Here is a 22164-nt window from a genome sequence, read left to right as displayed (position 1 = left end):
AAGGACCATCAGACACTTCACGCTGGGACCCCTCCCAATCCCAGATGGGTCCTGTGCTTCCGTCCTTGGTTTTTGAATGTGTATCCTTTCTCTATAATAAAACCATAATCTTAGTGCTTTCCTGCATTCTGTGAGCCTCTCTAGCAAATAACCCACTGATGGTCATGGGGACCCAGAACTTGCAGCTGGTGTCTGAAATGAGGGCAGTCTTTTGGGGACCATGCCCTCCAACGGTGCAGTTTGCCAACTGTTTGTTCCCCCCCCACCCCCCCACTACGTGCCTTACTATACCCTTCATCACCTGCCCACCCCTTGCCAACCAGACCTCATCCCTGGGCCTCTCCACCTCGCCCCCACCTCATTCCTCACAAGAGTCAGGTGTGCTCCCACCCAGGGCCCTGGAGAGCTCCTTCCCAGACATCTAGCAAGTTAACTCCCTCCCCTCTTTCAGACCTTTTATTCAAATGTCTCCTCCTTGGTGAGGCCTCCTCTAGCCCTCACCCCAAACTCCCCCCACGCCACACACCTACCTCTTTCCCTGCTCTACCTTTTCCTCTTTGAACACTACCACCGTGTCCACCATACGCTTAATTTTATACATCTTCTTTCTTCTCCATCTCCTCACGAGAATATAAGCCCCAAGGAGACAAGGATCTTTGTACTGTGTTCCTTCCTGTGACCCCAGGCATGTGCTGAGCACACAATAAATTCTTGTTGAATGAAGAACCTGCAGCATCTTTTAGAAGTACCTTTTAGAAAACAGGCCACCCCACTCCCACTTTTTCTCCCAGAAAGGTGAAGTCTGCAAAACAGGAAAAGTGACCACGCTTGGCTGGAGACCACTGCCGAGGAGGTGGTCAGGAAGAGTCAGCAGGAGCTGAGACCTCCGGGCCGGGTGGGAGCCGGGATGCTAGTTCATCCTGACACCACCTTGCTGTTGTGACCTCGACAGGCCCCTTCCTCCCTGGTCCTGATCACTTGGGGGGGGTCCAGTGGGGGAGAGGGGAAGAAGGGGAGAGAATTTCCTGCCGTTGACAGCGGGTAGAGGGAAGAGGAGGCCATACCAGGTAGGGGTGACTTTTATTTGAAACCAGAAAACACCCTATTTTGGGGTTCATCTGTAACAGTTAAAAAAAAAAAGAAGAGAGAGAGAGAGAAACCAGAACTCAAAGGGCCTGCGGAGGGGAGGGGAAGGGTAGTGGGCCCCGGTCAGGCCAGGTAGGGGAAGCGGAGCAGCAGCCCCTCGTGGGGCTCCAGGTTCAGGTGCTCCAGCTCAAGAGAGGCGCCCTCCTTGCGGCCTGGCTGTGTGCTGAGCAGCAGATCCACACTGGCTGGCAGGCTGGCGCCGGCAGGCAGGCTGGAGGCCCCCAGGCTAGCAGGCTGGCGCACATCCCCGAAGTTGAGCACTATGAGGAAACGCTCGCTCTGGTCCCACTGCCGGATATAGGCGAAGAGGTCGGGCCCTGAGGTGAGCGCGTGGAAATCTCCGTGCAGCAGGGAGCGCTCCTTACCCCGCTGATCACTCAGCCATCGGAACAGGGAGAGGAGGGAGCCAGGGTCTTCGCTCTGGCCCTGCGAACGGTAAAGTGGTAAAGATACAGCAGAAAGGGGTGGAGGGCTCCCCGGGGCGCGAACTCCCACCGGCCACCTGCCCTCACCCCTTGCCGATCAGGCCCTGCCCATCTAAAACCCTTACCTTCACAGTCATGGTAGTGTTTACAGGTCCTGAAGTGTTGGGAAAGCTGGATTCATCCCACAGCATGACCGGGGCCTTCACAGGCTAAGAGGCAGGGAGAACAGGACTTGGAAAGACCTGGGCTGCTCTCCAACTCCTCCTCCCGCTTCCAGCCCCACAGAAGTATAACGTCCCCCACCTCAGGGCCTCACCCCCTGTCCCCTAGCCTAGAGGGCGCTTCTCCCGGACAGCCACAAGCTAGCCCCTCACTGCCCGCCGGTCCCTGCTCAGGTGCTTCCATCGGGTTTCCTGTGGCCATTTGATATAAAACCACCCACGTCCCCGCTCTCTAGGCCCCTCACCCTGCTTTCTTGCACATATCAGCACCTGGCATCTTTATCAACATGCGCTTACTATCTAATTTCACCACCTCCAGCTCTTTTGTGCACCGCTGTATTCTTGTTTCCTCCACGCATAGCCTACAGGAATTACTGCATAAAGCTTTGTGGAATAAGTGAATGACAGGTTCTATAAATAGCAGCTTAGGTGTCAGCCTCCAACCCTGTGGCTAAAGCTAACCGGGTGCCTTCATGGTCTTACCCCACCAAGGCACTCGCTGCATGTACTTCTCTTACTCATCTGGTTCCCCCACGCAACTCTGAGTTCCTGGAGAGCAGAGCCTGACACGGAGTACCCGCTGCCCAGTGAATGAACGAATTACCGAGTGATGGCTACCATACTGAACTCCTACCAGGAGCCAGGTACTGCATTTTAAAATACGCCCTCAGGGCTTCCCTGGTGACGCAGTGGTTGAGAGTCCGCCTGCTGATGCAGGGGACACGGGTTCGTGCCCCGGTCCGGGAAGATCCCACATGCCGCGGAGCGGCTGGGCCTGTCAGCCATGGCCGCTGAGCCTGCACGTCCAGAGCCTGTGCTCCGCGACGGGAGAGGCCACAACAGTGAGAGGCCCGCGTACCGCAAAAACAAAACAAAACAAAACAAATAAATAAATAAAAATAAAATACGCCCTCATTCAGTCCTAACTACCCTTATAAAAAAAGTAGTATCACGGCAGACATGACCAAGAGTCAGAGAAGTGAAATAACCTGTCAAGGCCACACAGCAACTGCCCAGGTGGCTGACTAGCAATCCAACGCAGGTTCCTCCCCAAGTCTCTTGCCCGTCCACTGCCAGCCACAGAACCACCGTGACGGATGAATGCAGCCTCCCCCACTGTGCTGGGCAGGCAGCAAGCGATACCTGTCCAGGAAGGGCAGCTTCCTCTAGGCCAATCTCGTCTCCATAGCTGAAAACTGGGGTCCCTGGCAGGGTGAAGAGCAGCAGCTGGTAGAGTCGGAGGAGCTGAGGTGGCACGAAGGAAGTCAGGAGCCCCGACTGAGACAACTGCAGGAATGGAAGCACTGGTGAGCCCCAAGGCCTGCCTCTGCCTCCACCTTCCAACACTCCTTTCTTCCAAAAGGCCTCCTGCCCCCTCTCCTACCACTGTGGTACTCACACTCCAGCTGCACCAGCGGCTGCCAAAGGCGTCCAAATACTGGGTGACCAGGAAATTTGTATGCTTCCCAGTGAAACTGGAGGTTGACAGGTAAGAGCTGGTCAACAACAGGTCCTTGGTGGAATCGAGCAGGCTGAGGATCTGCTGAAGGTCGGAGGAGTCTGTGCCTGCGATCAAGAGCCTGCACAGAGCAGAGCAGGAGTCAAGGGTAGTACAGGACAAGAAAGAAAGAAGGTTTTCTGGACTAGGACCTCTGCTTCCTGGGGCTAACACTCCGCTGAGGGGTTCCCACAAAGGAGCTGAGTTAGGGGAGCCAGGGTCTGGTACCCACCTATCTTCACTGAAGCTCTTAGTGATATTCTGCCACTCCGCCAAGAGTGAAGACGCATCCTAGAAGGAAAAGAGCAGAGGCAAGAAGCAGGGCACACTACCAGGCCCTGGCGGGTGCTTCTGTTCTCACCCAGGCTCTGCTTCTCGCGTGGAAAGGGTACTCACTGTCAGATTCCCCACATCCCGAACCTGGAACCCATCCACACCAGCCTGCAGCCAAAACCTCAGCGCTTCCTACAGGAGGGAGGCAAAAGAACAGAGGAAAGATATCAACACTCATGCAAGGGCTCAGCCCACACGAGATCTTGCCTACCATGCACTCTCCCGTGGCCTCTGGAGTCACTTGCCGTGAACGGTCTCACTTTCTTGCCTCTGTTATAAACCTGGAGGTAGCCTTTAGTTCCCTTCCATTCTAACCTATCATTGATTCTCTTAGTGATATAACGCTTTACTTCTCTACTCCTCCTCATGGTGAATCACAAAGCTTTACCTTTTTTTTTTTTTTAAGCTTTACGTTTGACCCCTACAGAAAAGACCTGTGAGAAAAGTGTGTTCATGCATGCAGCTTCATGTGACGCTTAGCGCGTGCGGAATGCTGGTGTACTCATCTGCAGATAAGGAGACCACGCCAGAGACGCAAGGAGGCGCGCCCAAGGCCACAAGCAGAGAGCAGCAGAGATGGGCGTGGAAATGCTAACCAAGATCCCAAGAAGAGTATACTTACTCCTCTCCCAGTTTCCTGGAGCCTGGGGAGGGTGTAAGTAAAACAGCTAGTCAGAGCCAAGACCAAGGATAAAAAAGTGAAATTCAAAGCACAGCCCCAGGGCAGTTTAGCCAAACATTTGAAAAGAGAAGCCAGCTCTGCAGAACAGGCCCAGGCCTGAAGCCCTGGCATTCATGGGGCACATGACATGGAACCCCACTCCTGCTGCCCCTCTCTTCCTCTTTCTCTCTCTGATCCATGTGCTCTCTCCTCTAGTCTCCATCTTCATCTGAGGCTACAACACCTCATGCCACACCATCTGAAAACATTCCCTTCTCAGTAACTTTTAAAGGGTCTTCCAGCAAGTAGCAAGGAATGAACCGAATGACCCCAAGAGTCAACTGAAATCAGTCAACTGGGACGACAGAATTCTACCTCAGAATCACGGCTGCCAGCAAAGTGTCAGAGTCTGCCTCCATTTTTGTTCTACCCTTTCTGAACTGGTCAGTGTCCTGGAACCCAGGCATTAGGAGCTGGGATGACATTCAAAGCCCCACTCCCAGCCTGCAGGGTACAGAGTTCGAGCCTAGGCCTTCAGAGTAGGCAGATTAGAGAGATAAGACTAGTTGGAACATCAAATCCCAGGGCACATTAAAGACCTGTGAACCTTAGCTTCCTCATTTACAGATTAGGGACACTGACAGGGACCTTGTTTGGTTATACAGGCGATTAAAGAAGGTATATAAAGTACTCAGCATACTCCCAGACACATAGGAAGACCCCAGTGCTTACAATTTCAGACTGGGCTCCACTCCAAAACACATCAAATAAGACAAGGGAAACCAGACAGGACAGAATTCCCATAGAGAAAGGGCTTCCTCTCCCAAAAGGAAGAAAATTCACATCTGAGAAATTCCCTTCCTGGCACTGTCACCCTCAGAGTCAGGGAAACAAGGAAAATGAGTGGTCAGAAAAGGAACAAACAAAAATAGGGGTGCAATGTTTGCCTATCCTTCTGCCTGTGGGAGGAGCACGCCTGCTTGGCTCCAAGGAGCAAGGGGCCCCTTGGCTGGCACCGGGCTACGTTTATAGAACTCACTGTGAAAGGACCGAACAGCCCCAGCATCCCGCTCCCACATGCCACAGGCACCAACACACTCACCTTCACTTTGGTGGCCACAGTGTCAATCTGAGTGGAGTGGAACCACAGGTTCTGGCCCTTGTAGTTGGGAGTGAGGTCTAGGATGACCCGGATGCCTAGAACAATGGAGGGGGAGGCAGTTGATAGAAAGACTCTGGGGGGAGGGGAAAGGAGGAAATCAACAAATATAAGTCGGCAGAGTATTTCCTACGTATTGGTACGAAAGCTTAGACTTGAACCCTGGCAAAACTCATTCCTTTGAAACAGAGATATGAGCAAGTGGCAGGGCGGGAGGCGGGGGGAGGGTAGTGTAACAGAGAAGGCTGAGCTTATGAGGCCCTGGGCCCCTCACCTCCAAGGCAAACCCTGTTCAATGTAAGAAAAGATTTTACTTGGATTTTTTTTCAAAAGGATCCACTCTTTTACAAGCTTTAAAACCACTGATTTAGCAAAAACCTACATTTTGCAAATAAGGGCACTGAAGCCCAGAAGTTAAATAACTGCACATCCAAGTATAGAAAGTCTCTGAACCACCTGACAAGTCCATTTTAGGCTGAAGCCTAACAAACCTCCCGTGTACCTGCCTTAGGAAAACTCTGAGCCACCCAGCAATACACCAGACAGTAAAGCTATCCGGCCTTTCCTCTGGCCAGAAGGCCAAGCCCTTCCTAGCTGCTCGCGAGCTCTAGGACACCCACTCTTTTTCTTGGCCGATTGCAGGAGACTGTCAAAATCTTCCTTGGAGCCGAAAGTGGGGGCGATCTGTTCCAAGTTGGTCCCTGTGAGGTCATCCTTCTGGTTCTGGTGAATTGGGCCCAACACAAAACCTTTTACCTTCAGGGTGCTCAAGTAATCAAGCCGCCCCTTCAGGCCTGAAATGGAGAAGCAGAGTTTAAAGTGACGCCTCCCTGAGGCCCCTGATCGCCCCTATTCTCCCCGAGACGAAGTTGGGGGGGGCGGTTTGGCTGGATCACGAGAGAAGCTGTTGTAAGGAGACTAGAACATTGCTTCAGAAACCGGCAGCGATAGGCTACTGGCGCCGGGAGGGGGGGAAGGGAGCATGCTGAGTCAGCCACCCTCAGGAAAGAGGGAGTGGGGGGCGGTTTCCTTCGAAGAAAGAAAGAGGGGCTACGTCCCGGGGGTCGGTCACCAGTACCAGGAAGGGTGGAGAACCACCTGGGTCAATCTGGGCACAGGGGTCGAAGCCGGTGACCAGTTAAACCAGGGGAACGCGGGGTGGGGGTGGGGGAGCCCCGGACTCACCCACTAGGTCGCCTGCGTCGCGGCCCTGGAAGGCCTGAAGGTCGCCAATGCGGTAGAGGGCGCCCTTGTGCCACCAGCTCATTGCGGGCAGCTCGCGGCAGCGCGGCGCCCGAACGATGATGACCACGGCGCCCGCCAGCATGCCCAGCCAGCCGAGCCAGAAGAGCAGCAGCAGCGCCCAGCGGGTGCGTACCCAGCCAGGCCTGCCTGCCACCTTCAGCAGCTCCTCTTTAGACAGGCCTGTGAACTTGGCCGCGGCCGCCGCGTCCGCCTCGTCGTCGGCCACCTTGATCTTCACCAGACCATTCTTCTCGGTGCCGCCCGCCACGGCCACGGCCACAGCCGCCCCCGACGCCGCGTTCATCGGCTGCTTCTCGGGTTCCAGCTCGTTCAGCTCCACTTCCTTCATGTCCACCTCGGCGTCCTGGCTCATGGTGCCTGCGAAACCGGCAACACGACGCAGCCTGCGGTCAGCTGGTGGCTGGATAGCTGCCCGGACCTCCCGGCCCCAGAACAGTCTCCCAGGTTTCCGTGACTCCGCTCAGCTTCCACGACCGCGTCTGCGGCCGGGCGGGCGCGGTCTCTGGGACTGGGCACGGGAGCCCCGCCCCGGCCCGCCCCTTAAAGTGGAACATCCTGGATTGCTCTTCCAGGGACTGAAAGGGTGGGCGGCGGCCGAGGGAATAATATTGGGAACTCGCTTCCGACGGCCGTGTGGTCGAATTCCTCACCTCGAACAGTCTAGCCCTAAGGTTCGGACACAAAGAAGGCTGAGCACGGAGCCACCTTTAGGTGGGCGGGGTCTGTGCTTTGTCCTGCCTCAGGTCCCCGCTGGTCCCTCGCGCTGCCGGAAAGTGGGCCAAAGGGGATATCCAGAACTGCGGGGGGGTCCCGAGGCCCTTCTTTGCCCACACCGAAGGTTTGTGACTTCCCTGGACACCACCCTCCATTTGCCCCTGGCCCAGGGCTCAGGCCACCGCCTGGTCTTCCCAACTTCGCATGGCCACTTGTACTCTCAGAGCCAATCAAACTCAACTCAGCCCTTTCCCCCACCAGACCTTGTCTTCTCAGGCCTTTGGGACTTGGCGCTAGACCTCCGATTCCCTGCAGGGCTACTCCCACTCTTTCAAGATATCTTGAATTTAGTTCAATTAATTCATCATGCGGCAACTATTTACTGAGTGCCCACTACAGTACTGTGCTTTATTAACTTTAGTGAATTAACCCTAATCTAGCCTTCCCCATGATATTTTATGATAAATCTGTTTGGACAGCACAGTTGCTGACACTCCCCATCTTACCCTACCCCACCCCCACTTTCTGGCCCCAGGATGTCGGGCAGCTAGGAACCTGACATCCAAAAGAGATGGATGGACAGCCTCGGGGCTGACAACATTCTGGGGCTGGGCCTCAGTTAGAGGCCCCCACCTTCTCCTTACACCAGATCAGAAGATTGCCATGGCCAGAATCTTCCCCTCCTTGCAGGGCCTCCCACACATTAGCCCAATCTCCCCACGGTGCCATGGTTCCCTTACCTCCCTTACCCCTTCACTATGCTAGGCCTTGGAGGCAGCTGGTACTGCAGAGGCCTTGAAAACCACCCAACTTCTCCCCACAGAGGTCCTTGGATTGAGAATGAGACAATTCACAGCAGGGACTGCCGGACATCAACACCATGAGGTGCCAACACTCTCAGGAACTTCTTGTTCCTGCGCACTGCCAGCTGGGTTATTTTCAGAGAGGCGCTGAAGGAAATAAGTTCTTTCTCCCTCTCCCACCTGGGCTGGAAGCCAAGATAGCTGTGTATTTGGAAGAAAGCAGAAGCCAAGATCTGAAGAAATAGAAAAGGTACCAAAGGAGAGCCAAGAGAGTGAAAAGGCTCATCCTGTGCCATTCCCCTTCCTTCTTCGTACCAGAGCCCATCCCCATCCCTCACCCCAGGCAAGCGGGTAGAGGTTGGAGTTCAGACCTGTGCTCAATGATGATAAGGAGTCCAGGGTGCCCTGGGCATGCCAACCAGGGGCTGTGAACAGACTTTATCACCAGCATGAAAGCTCAAAGTTAAGGACTGTGGGGTCAGACACTCTCCTTGAGATAGTCCAACATAACACCCCCATACATACACATAGTATCTTACTCACAGCCCCCCATGGCTCCAGAAAGATGAAACAAATCCCTCCTGCATGCGGTAAATAAGCTAACAACTTACCTTCCCAAGTTTATCACCCACCACACCTGCCACAGGGACCACCCTCCAGCAACATCAGCCTTCAAACACCCGTTAGTCCCACAACACACCCAGCTTTGTCAGGCCTCTGCATCTTTGTACATGCCATTCCCTCTGTGTTCTGCCCTTCCTGTTCTGCCACCCTGCCTCATAAGCTCCAATTCCTTCCAGACCTAGCTCAAATGATAGCTTTTCTCAACTCCCCCGAAAGGATTACTTTCCATCCACTGTGCACCTCTCTCTTCTACAATTCACGTCTCATTTGTTCATTACATTTCCTTGTCTGAGTGTCGGCGCTTCAAGACGAGTGGCAGGGGCCTCGTGCTATTTGTTCATGGACGTGCCTGCTCAGGGGTAGCACACAGTAGGCACTTTGTAAGTGTTTGGTAAATGAGTGGATGAACTATTATCAATCAAACCCAAATTGCTCCCTTCTTAGAAATAATTCAACAGAAGTAGCATGTATTTGAAAAGAAATGTGCACCTCAGTGTTCATAGCAGCATTATTTACAATTGCAAAGATATGGAGGCAACCTAAGTGTCATCAACAGATAAATGGATAAAGAAGATGTCATATATACATATATACACACATATACATGTATACACACATAATGGAATACTACTCAGCCATAAGAAAGAAGGAAATTTTGCCATTTGCAGCAATGTGGAAGGAACTTGGAGGGCATTATGCTACGTGAAATAAGTCAGAAAAAGAAAAATACTGCATGATATCCCTTATATGTGGAATCTAAAATACACAACAAACTAGTAAATATTATACAACAAAAAAGAAGCAGACTCACAGATAGAGAAAACAAACGTGGTTTGTTTGTTGCAATATAGGGGTGAGGGAGCAGGAGATACAAACTACTGGGTATAAGATTGGCTCCAGGATGTACTATACGACATGGGGAATATAGCCAATATTTTTTAATAGCTGAAATGGAAAGTAACCTTTAAAATTGTATTAAAAATTTTTAATTAAAAAAATAAAATGCAGGGCTTCCCTGGTGGCGCAGTGGTTGAGTCCGCCTGCCGATGCAGAGGACGCGGGTTCGTGCCCCGGTCCGGGAAGATCCCACATGCCGCGGAGCAGCTGGGCCCGTGAGCCATGGCCGCTGAGCCTGCGCGTCCGGAGCCTGTGTTCTGCAACGGGAGAGGCCACAACAGTGAGAGGCCCGCGTACCGCAAAATAAATAAATGAATAAATAAATAATAAAATGCAAAAACAAAAGTAGCATGTGAAGGTAAAGGGATAAAAGTGAAAAGGAATTTAAACAACACTGTATGGTATCAAGATGAAGCTGTTTATGTAGGAAAACAAACCAAAACTTGTAACTGTTCAATCAAATAAAACAAAGAATAAATCTGGGTGAAGGAGAGGACAGAAAAGCAACAGGGCAAGACTGCAGAGAAGAGGACTGAAGGTGACTCGAGATCCTCAGATCCTACAATGCATGTTGCTAAATATAAAACTTAGTATTTACTATAGAATTCAAAGTATATAATGTGTTCAAGAAGAATTTAGCCTTCAAGAAAAGGCTGGGACAAAGCAAAGAAACAAGCAGTTCAAGAGTCCAGAGGCCAAGAAGGACGAAATAATGAGGCCACAAGCCTTCAGGACTTTACACTCACTCAGAAGATGGGGGTGGGGCCCTGAAGTTCAGAGGGCCAAGTGCACAGAGAAAGTTCCTTTCTAATCCCCTGTTGAAAAAATTCATGTCACCTGTTTCCCAACAAGTGAGGATTACTTGATCTTAGCCAAAAGATATGGAAGTTTTTTCCCCCTCAGTGTGTAAAAAAAAAATTCCAAAGACAGAGCAAAGATGGGAGGATAGTTAGAAACTTAGGAGACTGTCCAACAGACACGGCAACGCTGCCAAAGCTGAAGACATAATTCCAAAACACCCAGAAAAAAAGCATTCAGGCTCTGCCTCTAAACTACCCATCAGCCTTGAGTTTAGCCATTTGAAAAATGGATGACGGCTGAAGTTAAGGAACCAAGCATTTGGAAGCCAAAGTGCAGCTGAGATGAAAGCAGAGGAGGAGGCTGACCCCAACCACAGGGGCCCACTTGGCCGCTGTTATTAGAAGAAGCGATGTTGAAATATTACTTTACTACAAATCCTGCAGAAGGGGCACTGGCTGCTGAAGAGAACTGTCAGAGCTGTCTTAGTGAAGGGTGAGGAACGTGAGGGGGAATAAAAGCCAGAAAGAGTAAAGGAAACGCCAACCAAAGCCTTCTCTTAGAAGAAGAGAAATGAAAACATCTGAAAAGTTTCTCATACTCACAATGGACAAATGAATAACACTGCAGCAAGCCATTCTCTCTAATGCAACCAAGTATTAAAAGAGAAACACCAGAGATACAGCAGATCAAGTTATGGAAGAGTTAGAGAAGTACTTTTAACATATTACCCTTGGATAGATGACATCATATATTCAATTGATCAGGACTTCCCTGATCAGTTTCTTAACCACTGGTGGCGCAGTGGTTAAGAATCTGCCTGACAATGCAGGGGACACAGGTTCCAGCCGTGGTCCAGGAAGATCCCACATGCCGTGGAGCAACTAAGCCCGGCACCACAACTACTGAGCCTGCGCTCTAGAGCCCACGAGCCACGACTACTGAAGCCCGCGCTCCTAGAGCCCGTACTCCGCAACAAGAGAAGCCACCACAATGAGAAGCCCGTGCACCGCAACAAAGAGTAGCCCCCGCCCGCCGCAACTAGAGAAAGCCCACACGCAGCAACAAAGACCCAACGCAGCCAAAAAACAAACAAAAAAACAAATTCAACTTTAAAAAAAAAAAAATCTCAACTTTAAAAACAAAAGATATTCAACTGATCAGAGACAGAATACTGATCTCATCAAAAGGCTAATTGGTAATAAGAGATTAAATGATTCCTTAAACAATCACCAAAGTACTCCAACGTCAGCTCCTTCTGCAGTTCTAGTCACGCAATACTGTTGGGTATTGTCATCTTCCCCATCTCCACTGCTCCTCAAAACTTTCTATCATCACATTCTTTAGAAGAAAGTCACTAAGTGTAGCCACACTCAAGAGGTATGAGGTTAAGCTCTGCCTCCCAGAGCTGGGAGTATCTTCATAAATTATTTGGGATTTTTCTGTATGGAAGATTTGTCTCTTTTCCCTTATTTATTTATTTATCTATTCATTTATTTATATCAGTATAAGTCAACATATGTATGTATTCTTGGATACTTATTTTATACTTTGGGTTAGAATCCAACACTATATTGCTTTGCTGCTCAAATTATTCCAGCTTTGGCCACTGTGAGCTCTTTCAGTCTGGCCACTGTGTCCTTTTAATACATTCCCCCCTCCCCCCCCCCCGCCCTTTTTGTAACACTACTCTGCTTTCTGGCACTGCAAGATGCTCCAGGTTCATCTTGTATATTCTCTAGGGCCCCAGCCCTAGAATCAGCCATTTCTCCAAGGAGCCCTGGTCCCTTTTATTGGAGAATGGTATTAGAAATCAAGATATGGGCACTCAGGTGTCTTTTTTTTTTGTTAATAAATTTATTTGTTTATTGGCTGTGTTGGGTCTTCGTTGCTGCACACGGGCTTTCTCTAGTTGCGGTGAGCGGGGGCTACTCTTCGTTGCGGTGCGCGGGCTTCTCATTGGGTGGCTTCCCCTATTGCAGAGCACAGGCTCTAGGCACGCGGGCTTCAGTAGTTGTGAAACGTGGGCTCAGTAGTTGTGGCTCGCGGTCTCCAGAGCGCAGGTTCAGTAGCTGTGTTGCCCGGGCTTAGTTGCTCCGCAGCATGTGGGATGTTCCGGGACCAGGGCTCAAACCGTATCCCCTGCATTGCAGGCAGATTCTTAACCACTGCGCCACCACGGAAGTCCCTCAGGTGTCCTTTGATGAACAAAAGTTATCCATCAAAAATATATCAGTCTCAGTAATCCGCCTGCCAATGCAGAGGACACGGGTTCGAGCCCTGGTCCCAGAAGATCCCACATGCCACGAAGCAACTAAGTTTGTGCGCCACAACTACTGAGCCTGCACTCTAGAGCCTGCGAGCCACAACTGCTGAGCCCACAAGACACAACTACCAAAGCCCACACACCTAGAGCCCGTGATCCACAACAAGAGAGGCCACTACAATGAGAAGCCCCTGCACCGCAACGAAGAGTAGCCCCCACTCGCCACAACCAGAGAAAGCCCATGTGTAGCAACGAAGACCCAACACAGCCAAAAATAAATCAATAAAATAAAATAAATTTTAAAATATATATATATATCAGTCTCGGGACTTCCCTGGTGATCCAGTGGTTAAGACTCCACATTCCCAATGCAAGGGGCCCAGGTTCGATCCCTGCTCAGTGAACTAGATCCTGCGTGCCACAACTAAAGATCCTGCATGCTGCAACTAAAGATCCCACATGCCACAACTAAAAGATCCCACATGCCACAACTAAAGATCCCACATGCCGCAACTAAAGATCCCGCATGCCGCAACTAAAAGATCCCACATGCCACAACTAAGACCCGGAGCAGCCAAATAAATAAATAAATAAAATATTAAAAAAGCAAATAAATAAAGGGCCTGTATTATTTAATATATATGTATATATTAAATATATATATATCAGTTATATATTTATATATTATTAAATATACACATGTATATCAGTCTTGGGAATTCCCTGGCAGTCCAGTGGTTAGGACTCTGCACTTTCACTGCTGATGGCGTGAGTGCGATCCCTAGTCAAGGAACTAAGACCCCACAAGATACGTGGCGCAGCCAAAAAAAATTTTTTTCTTTAAATATATATATATATATATCTCTCTCTCAGTCTTTTCTTGTATACTCTGGTTTTGGGGGTTTTTAGTGTCCTATTTTTTTTTTCAACATCTTTATTGGAGTAAATTGCTTTACATTGTTGTGTTAGTTTCTGCTGTATAACCAAGTGAATCAGCTATAAGTATACTTATATCCCCATATCCCCATATCCTCTCCCTCTTGCATCTCCCTCCCACCCTCCCTACCCCACCCCTCTAGGCGGTCACAAAGCACCGAGCTGATCTCCCTGTGCTATGCGGCTGCTTCCCACTAGCCATATTACATTTGGTAGTGTATATATATCAATGCCACACTCTCACTTCATCCCAGCTTGCCCCCTCCCCTTGTTCTTAAGTCCATTCTCTACATCTGCGTCTTTATTCCTGTCCTCCCCCTAGGTTCTTCAGAACCATTTTTTTTTTTTAGATTCCATATATATGTGTTAGCATACGGTATTTGTTTTTCTCTTTCTGACTTACTTCACTCTGTATGACAGATTCTAGGTCCAGCCACCTCACTACAAATAACTCAATTTTGTTTCTTTTTATGGATGAGTAATATTCTATTGTATATATGTGCCACATCTTCTTTATCCATTCATCTGTCGACGGACTTTAATGTCCTATTTTTTAAATCTTTCCTTACTTCAAGGCCTGAATGATACTCATCTATATTTTCTACACAAAAAAAGGAAGGTTTTATTTTTGACATTGCAATCCTTAATCAATCTTTAGTTTATGTTTACTTATGGCATAAGGTAGAGAGCCTATCTAATTTTTTTTCCACATGGGTAACTGTAACACAATTAAAATACATATATATATTCGGTCTTTGTCCCTAGTTCCTGACAGAGAGCTCCTAACTCCCTTAGAATCTCGTGGGTGATAGGAATGTCTTTTGTTTTAATGAGGCCACTCTTGGTGGACTTCTAGAAAACTTGAAGATGGGGGCTGGTTATCAGAAAGTCATGATTGGAAGGTTGGAAGGTTCCCCCCAACCTCTGGGAAGGGGAGAGGGGCTAGAGACTGGGTTAATCACCAATGGCAATGATTTAATCACTCATACCTACATAATGAAACCTCCATTAAAAACCCCTAAATGATAGGGTTCACAGTTTCCGAGTTGGTGAACACATCAGGGTGCGGGTGAGGCGGCACAAACACCCCCACTCCTTGCCCTATGCATTCTTCCATTTGGCTGTTCCTGAGTTGCATCCTTTATAATAAACTGGTAATAGTAAAACGCTGTACACGTCCTCAGTCCCTCAAGGGCCCCATTTATTCTCAAATCTACTAAAGGACCCCCAGATCTTTGTTCATCTTTAGTTAGTTCTATATTTCTACTTATTCAAAATTAATCTTATCTTGCCATTCCCACAATCCCCTATAGCCTCTCCTCCTCAATCCCCCTGCTCAATATCACAGTTCAGTGAGTGACACTGGCATTCTTCCAGTTTTCTAGGCCAGAAGCACTTGGGCAATTTTCTTAGCTCTTACATCTCCCTATCCTCCTTGTCCAGCTAGATGCTGGCATAAACTCTGTAGCCTGGTTAATATAATTACAGTATCTCCACTTAAAGAAAAACAGAAACTTCTCCTGCCTGCTATCACACAGTTCTCTAAACAAGTTGGAAATGGTTCCAAGTCTCCATCCAGACTTAAAATGTGCCAGTCCTTTTTTTTTTTTTTTTTTTTTTTTTTTTTTTTTGCGGTACGCGGGCCTCTCACTGTTGTGGCCTCTCCCGTTGCGGAGCACAGGCTTCGGACGCGCAGGCTCAGCGGCCATGGCTCACGGACCCAGCAGCTCCGCGGCATGTGGGATCTTCCCGGACTGGGGCACGAACCCGTGTCCCCTGCATCGGCAGGCGGACTCCCAACCACTGCGCCACCAGGGAAGTCCCAAAATGTGCCAGTTCTTGATCCTGCATTCAGTATTTCAAATCCTGTCTTATAAATGTATTTATACAAATAAATATATTTGTATTTACTATAAGACAATGTATTAATATATTTGCATAAGCAAATGTATTAATAAACAAAGCTCTCAAGCACTTTTGATTTTCACAGGCATTCAAAATGGCTAAATGTTACCAGAGCTTTCCAAAAATACAATCCTAAAGACACATAATGAGACGTTGGGATCTTAGATTTCAATATGCACTTCCTGAACATAAACTCTTCCTTCATTCCCTCAAGGCAAGTGACTCGGTATTTGAATAGCTCCACCCACATCTGCCCCTGCTCCTACCTGTGCTCCCTTTTGGGTCAATTATAGGAAAAATCCTCTTAGGGCTCCATGCAGGGAAATAGATGCCTGACTACCTTTTTCAAAAAAAATTTTATATTCAGTAAGGTGAAAAGGGGGTATATAGTGTTGAGAAGTAGACATTTAGGGACAAGTATGGAATATAACAGAAACCTGAATTTGAAATAACCACTCACTCTGGACCTAAAGTGGTTAATTTCAACAACTCTCTGTAAAATAATTTGGACTACAGATAAACTAAAGACAAATTAAAAAAAAAAAAAGTAAAATACATCACTAAGAAGGGAAACCCTCTTTTCTATTTCAAAATAGAAACTGTTACACTAATGAAATGCTAACTAGAATGTAACCAATCTGAGAAAGGAAATAAACTTTTTCCTTACAATCAGTGATTACCACAGCCTGATTTTCACAGCTTCCTTTGAACCATTATAAGTCCCCAATAACACATGTTCCCAGAGGTGCTGCAATACCAGGCTGTGATACTGCGATATAAGAAATATGTATTTGGGACTTCCCGGGTGGTCCAGTGGTTATGACTCCGCACTTCCCCTGCAGGGAGCACGGGTTCAATCCCCTAGTCAGGGAACTAAGAACCCATATGCGGTGCGGCCAACAGAAGGAAGGAAGGAATTTGGTCTTCATTCCACTTTCCTGGAACAAGAGCTTCTAAAACCTTTGGAATCTCTAGAGTAAAGAGTGTCATTTTGTATGTTAACAAGGTGACCTGGGTGGGGGTGGGTGGGTTCCAGGATGAAGACTTGTTGCCAGAAGAACCTGAGTAATTAGGAGTTTGGAACTTTCAGCGCCACCCCTCGGCCTCCAGAGGGAGAGGAGCTGAAGCCTGAGTAATCACCAATGGCCAGTGATCATGCCTATCTAATGGAAACACCAGACAAATCCTAATCAACAGGGTTTGGAGAGCTTCCAGGCTGATGAACACATCCATTTGCCAAGCAGATGTCACACCTCAAGTCCACAGGGTCATAAGACTCCGCACTTGGAACCTCACCCTATGTACCTCTTCATCTGGCTGTTCATTTGTATGCTTTATAATATCCTTTATAATGAACTGATAATAGTATGTAAAGTATTTCCCTGAGTTCTATGAGCTGCTATAGCAAATTCAAACCTGAGGAGGGGGTTGTGGGAACCCCTAATCTTTAGCCAACTCAAAAGTGTGGGTAACTTGCAGATCCACTACTTGAGATTGTTGTGTGAAGTGGGGAACAGTCTGTGAGACTGAGCCCTTACTCAACCTGTGGGGTCTGTGCAACCCCAGGTAGTTTCAGAACTGAATGAAATTGTAGGACATCCGGTTGGTGTCCCCACAGCACTGGAGAATTGCTTGGTGGAAAACCCACACATTAAGTGTCAGAAGTACTCTGTGCAGAAAACATCATGGTAGTTAGCAGTAAACAGGCCATTAAAGCAGATTCTTCTCACAGACCCTCGCACTCAAATCTGGAAATGTTATTTAAGGAAGCTTTTTTCTTACTCATTTCACTCAACAGAAAAGGTACAAAATATCTACGGAAATGTAGACATTTAGAGAGATATTTTTAAATAGCAGAAATCTAGATTCTGGTTATCACACTTCCATGAAAAGAGTAAATGATCTCAAACAAAAATTTGTACTATTGGGCTGGGCACGTGAGCCATGGCCGCTGAGCCTGAGCGTCCGGAGCCTGTGCTCCGCAACGGGAGAGGCCACAACGGTGACAGGCCCGCGTACCGCAAAAAAAAAAAAAGAAAGAAAAAAATTTGTACAGTTAAAGGTGCTGACTAGAGACAAAATTAAAACTCAAAAGTCTAAGAAAAATGGGTCTTATAGCAAGTTTGGAAAGGGGAGTCCTTTTTCATCCTCAAATTAGAAAGCAGCATTAGAACTGAGTTACCATAGAGCAAGTTTCTTTTTTTTTTTTTAACACTAAAGAGGCATTTAATTATGTAGCGTTATTTCTAAGTACAAAGACTTTCCCAATCACATCACTTAGAGATCATTTTCTCCACTCCTCTGTTTGGCCGCCAGTCTCTTGTCTCTCTCCTCAGCAATGGTAAGGTGGACACCCTTTCCACGAGGAAGAGAGATCCATGGTTTTTCGCCTTTGCCAATAACGAAAATGTTGGAGAGCTGGGTGGCAAAGCTATTGCCGTTGGCATCTTTCACATGAACTACATCAAAAGCACCAGGATGTCTCTCCCGGTTAGTGATCACACCAATTCTTCCCAGGTTAGCACCTCCAGTCACCATGCACAGGTTACCAGTGTCAAATTTGATGAAATCAGTAATCTTGCCAGTCTCCAAATCAATCTGAATGGTGTCATTCACCTTGATGAGGGGATCAGGGTAGCGGATGGTGCGAGCATCATGGGTCACCAGATGAGGGATTCCTTTTGTCCCCACAAAGATCTTTCTCACTTTGCATAACTTATACTCGGCCTCCTCAGGTGTAATACGATGAACAGCAAAGCGACCCTTGGTGTCATAGATCAGACGAAAATTCTCTCCAGTCTTGTCAATGCTGATGACATCCATAAAACCAACAGGGTAGGTTATATCAGTGCGGACCTTGCCATCAATCTTAATGAAACGCTGCATGCAGATCTTCTTTACTTCATCTCCTGTTAGGGCATATTTAAGTCTGTTCCTTAGGAAAATAATTAGGGGGAGACATTCCCTCAGCTTGTGGGGACTGGTAGATGGACGAGGAGCAAACACACCAGTCAGTTTATCCAGCATCCAATGCTTTGGAGCTGCTACGCGCTTCAGGTGCTTTTTGGGACCACGAGCCATGGCTGCGCTAGGCACGGAAAGAGTGAGCAAGTTTCTTTAAAATAGTAATATCAATAATTCACAAAACACTTGTATAGGTAACTAAAATTTGATTTGGGGAATAAAACTGATACCTAAATGTTTTTCTTACTTATAGAAAATAAAATTCTGTATAGAAAAATCAAACTGAATCTAGACAAATTATTAGAATAAGAGTTCAATAAAATACTAGACATAAAATAATATACAAAAACAATTCTGTTCTGTACACCAGTAGCAAACAACTAGAAAATGTCTTTTTTTTAAAGTTGCCATATACACTAGCAATGAAAACTAAGAGCTAAGATAAAATCTAACAGTAAATAGATAACTTCTTTATGAAGGAAAAGATAATATCCTGCAGAAACTCATTCACACAAAAAACACTGAGTACCTAGTATGTGCCAGGCACTTTTCTATGAGCTGGGGTGGTAGCGAGGAAAGAGACCCTGCTTTCATGAAGCTTAATTCCACTGAGTGAAAGAAAGACAATTAAAAAATACTCAACCATACACAGTATGTCAAATGATTACAAGTGCTTTGAAAAGATAGAGGAGGGTGAGAAGGAGACTACTTTATTCAAGGAAATCATCTCTGATGAGGTGACATTTGAGCAAAGACCCAAGGAGGTAAAGGAACAAAGGAGCTTTCTAAAAGAAAGTTTTCTAGGTGAGGGAATAATAGCAAGTGTAAAGACCAAAAGGAGAAGTGTCACATATTCATGAATAGAAAGATTTGATGTCATAAAGAAATTAATGCTCCCTGATGAAATAAAATTAAGTCAAGATAAGAAAAATTTAACATAAAGTTTTTCTCTGCAGTTTGAGCCACTCCACTGCCCTTTCAGTGTGCATTGTGCATCTGCATTATGCGTTAACTAGATCCCCTTAGAACACACAGCAATGCCTACTTGCAAAAAGAAACAACAAACAAACAAACAAAGCAATTTCCTCCTGGCACCAGGAAGGTAACTCCTCAGAAGATAAGATAACATTCCTTTCTCAATTCTGTAAGGGGTCACAATAACTCACAGCTCGCCTTGTTGGACTATGTTACTTTGATTTATGACCCTTTGTCTCAAAAACTTATAAAACTGTGCTTTGACCTCTAACAGAGGAATAGTCCTCAGAGCTTTCTGAAAGACTGTCTCCTGGGTTATAATCCTCAGGTTGGCTTAAATAAAAATTTCCAGTTCTTTCTTAGATTGACTATTGGTTAATTTTTTCATTGACATCCCTGAACAATCTGTCTATCCACTGCAATTCCAATACAAATCTGAATATCTATTCTTGGGAACTTTATGATTCTATAACACGTGTAAGAGAAAAGGGCCAAAAACAGTAAAGATATTTTTTTTAAAAAGTAATATTTTTGAAGACAAATCCTACCATATACCAAGCATGTTATATTCTTAAGTAATAATAATAGCATGCTAAAGTAATAATAATAGCATGCTATAGCCACAGGGATGGACAAACGGACCAATAGAACAGAATATGAAATCTAAAAGAAACTCATGCATATTTGAAACCTTAATATATGCAGAGATAATATTACAATCACTGGAGGAAGGAATAGCTATTCACCAAATGGTGCTGAAAAAAATAAAATTAGGTCATTATTTAAAAGTAAACACAATAATATATTCCAAGTGATTAAAAGACCTAAGTATGAAAAGCAAATATTTAAAATTTTTAGAAAAAAAATTAGAATATCTTTCTGACTTCAAGGTAAGGAAGGAGTTCTTAAACAAGACACAAAAGCACAAAACATTAAGAAAAGAACTGATAAATTCTGCAAGAAAAATCTGTGCATCACGAGACCATAACAAACTGAAAAGACAAGCCACAAACGGGAGAAGACAGTATCTGAAACTAATAAAACAACAGAGTCTTGCATAAAACATATAACTCACTGAAAACCAGTAAGGAAAAGGCCAACAACCTGGTAGGAAAAAAAAAATTTACAGACTACGAACAGTCATTTCACAAAATTGGATACACAAAAGAATGGCCAGTGAACTCTTGACACATTACATAACCTTAGTAGTAACCAAGAAAATGCAAATTAAAATCACAACAAAATATAATTTTATGTCCATCAGATTGGCAATATTAAAACATCTGACTGAACCAAGTGATGACAAGAACATGAAATTGCATAAGTGACAACATTAACTGGTACAATCTCTCTAGGTGAGCAATTTGCAAAAGCCTGTAGAATTGAAAATACTCATAGCTATTACCCAGAAATGTCATTCCTGGATTCATAACCCAGAGAAACTCTCATCCACATGCACAAAGCAATATACAAAGGATTTCACTGCAGCACTGGTTAAGTAGTAAAAACTTGGAAATCTTAAAAAGGGTTTATCACTAGGGGACAAAATAATTTGTAGAAAACGTCTAATTAGAGTACTATAACTAAATCTTAAAGAGCTAGGGCACGAAAAGACAGAAAAAATGCATCAAAACTGTATGTTAAAGAAAAAGGGGGAAATAGCAGGTTTCACCTTAAAATTTTTTTCCAAAAACTAAATGATACACAGAACACCAGCAGTCTGCATTTTCTTTTTAATAAATTTATTTATTTATTTATTTATTTTTGGCTGTGTTGGGTCTTCGTTGCTGTGCGGCCTTTCTCTAGCTGTGGCAAGAGGGGGCTACTCTTTGTTGCAGTGCGTGGGCTTCGCAGTGCGTGGGCTTCTCATTGCGGTGCCTTCTCTTATTGCGAAGCACGGGTCTCTAGGCGTGTGGGTTTCAGCAGTTGTTGCACACAGGCTCAGTAGTTGTGGCTCACGGGCTCTAGAGCGCAGGCTCAGAGTTGCGGTGCACGGGCTTAGTTGCTCCGTGGCATGCGGGATCTTCCTGGACCAGGGCTCAAACCCGTGTCCCTTGCACTGGCAGGCAGATTCTTAACCACTGTGCCACCAGGGAAGTCCAACAGTCTGCACTTTAATTGACATCTATCCCAAAAGGGAGAACCACACCATTCATGGAGGAACTGAGACAGCAGACTGATTTGTGGAATGGAAGGAACAAGCCTCTGGTTCATCTCCCTGTTCCAAAATTCCACTTAATAAGGTATCCTCAGGGCTTCCCTGGTGGTGTATTGGTTAAGAATCTGCCTGCCAACACAGGGGACACGGGTTCGAGCCCTGGTTTGGGAAGATCCCACATGCCACAGAGCAACTAAGCCCATGTGCCGTAACTACTGAGCCTGCGCTCTAGAGCCCACGAGCCACAACTACTGAAGCCCGGGCGCCTAGAGCCCGTGCTCCACAACAAAAGAAGACACTGCAATGAGGAGCCCACGCACCGCAATGAAGAGTAGCCCTCGCTCGCCGCAACTAGAGAAAGCCCGCGCACAGCAACGAACACCCAACCTAGCCAAAAATAAAATAAATATAATAA

At 46.7% G+C, this 22164-nt stretch overlaps 2 protein-coding genes across 2 annotated transcripts; both read right to left on the bottom strand.

Annotated features, from left to right (window-relative positions):
- Positions 1-1063: 1063 nt before the first annotated feature.
- On the bottom strand, positions 1064-7206 carry SLC3A2 (solute carrier family 3 member 2). Its single transcript, XM_060019082.1, has 9 exons — positions 6629-7206; positions 6064-6237; positions 5387-5481; positions 3687-3755; positions 3523-3581; positions 3192-3372; positions 2936-3079; positions 1697-1780; positions 1064-1572 (listed from the first exon to the last, which is right to left on the bottom strand). Exons 1-9 carry the CDS (start codon positions 7059-7061, stop codon positions 1210-1212), a joined length of 1602 nt encoding a protein of 533 aa, XP_059875065.1. The 5' UTR covers positions 7062-7206; the 3' UTR covers positions 1064-1209.
- Positions 7207-17914: 10708 nt separating this feature from the next.
- Positions 17915-18750, bottom strand: LOC132429247 (small ribosomal subunit protein eS4, X isoform-like). Its single transcript, XM_060017473.1, has one exon. The coding sequence runs from the start codon at positions 18731-18733 to the stop codon at positions 17930-17932; it is 804 nt and encodes a 267-aa protein (XP_059873456.1). The 5' UTR covers positions 18734-18750; the 3' UTR covers positions 17915-17929.
- Between the last annotated feature and the right edge of the window lie 3414 nt (positions 18751-22164).

This window comes from Delphinus delphis, chromosome 8, assembly GCF_949987515.2.
Source record: "Delphinus delphis chromosome 8, mDelDel1.2, whole genome shotgun sequence".
Taxonomy (NCBI): domain Eukaryota; kingdom Metazoa; phylum Chordata; class Mammalia; order Artiodactyla; family Delphinidae; genus Delphinus; species Delphinus delphis.
Note: the sequence above shows the minus strand (reverse complement) of the source record. Positions and strands in the feature narration are given on the sequence as shown.

Coding starts and splice junctions, on each gene's coding strand:
- SLC3A2 (XM_060019082.1), bottom strand. CDS start 7,061: ATGAGCCAGGACGCCGAGGTGGACATGAAGGAAGTGGAGCTGAACGAG. Junction 6,238..6,628: donor CGACGCAGGCGACCTAGTGG/GTGAGTCCGGGG, acceptor TCTCCATTTCAG/GCCTGAAGGGGCGGCTTGAT. Junction 3,373..3,522: donor AAGAGCTTCAGTGAAGATAG/GTGGGTACCAGA, acceptor TGCTCTGTGCAG/GCTCTTGATCGCAGGCACAG.
- LOC132429247 (XM_060017473.1), bottom strand. CDS start 18,733: ATGGCTCGTGGTCCCAAAAAGCACCTGAAGCGCGTAGCAGCTCCAAAG.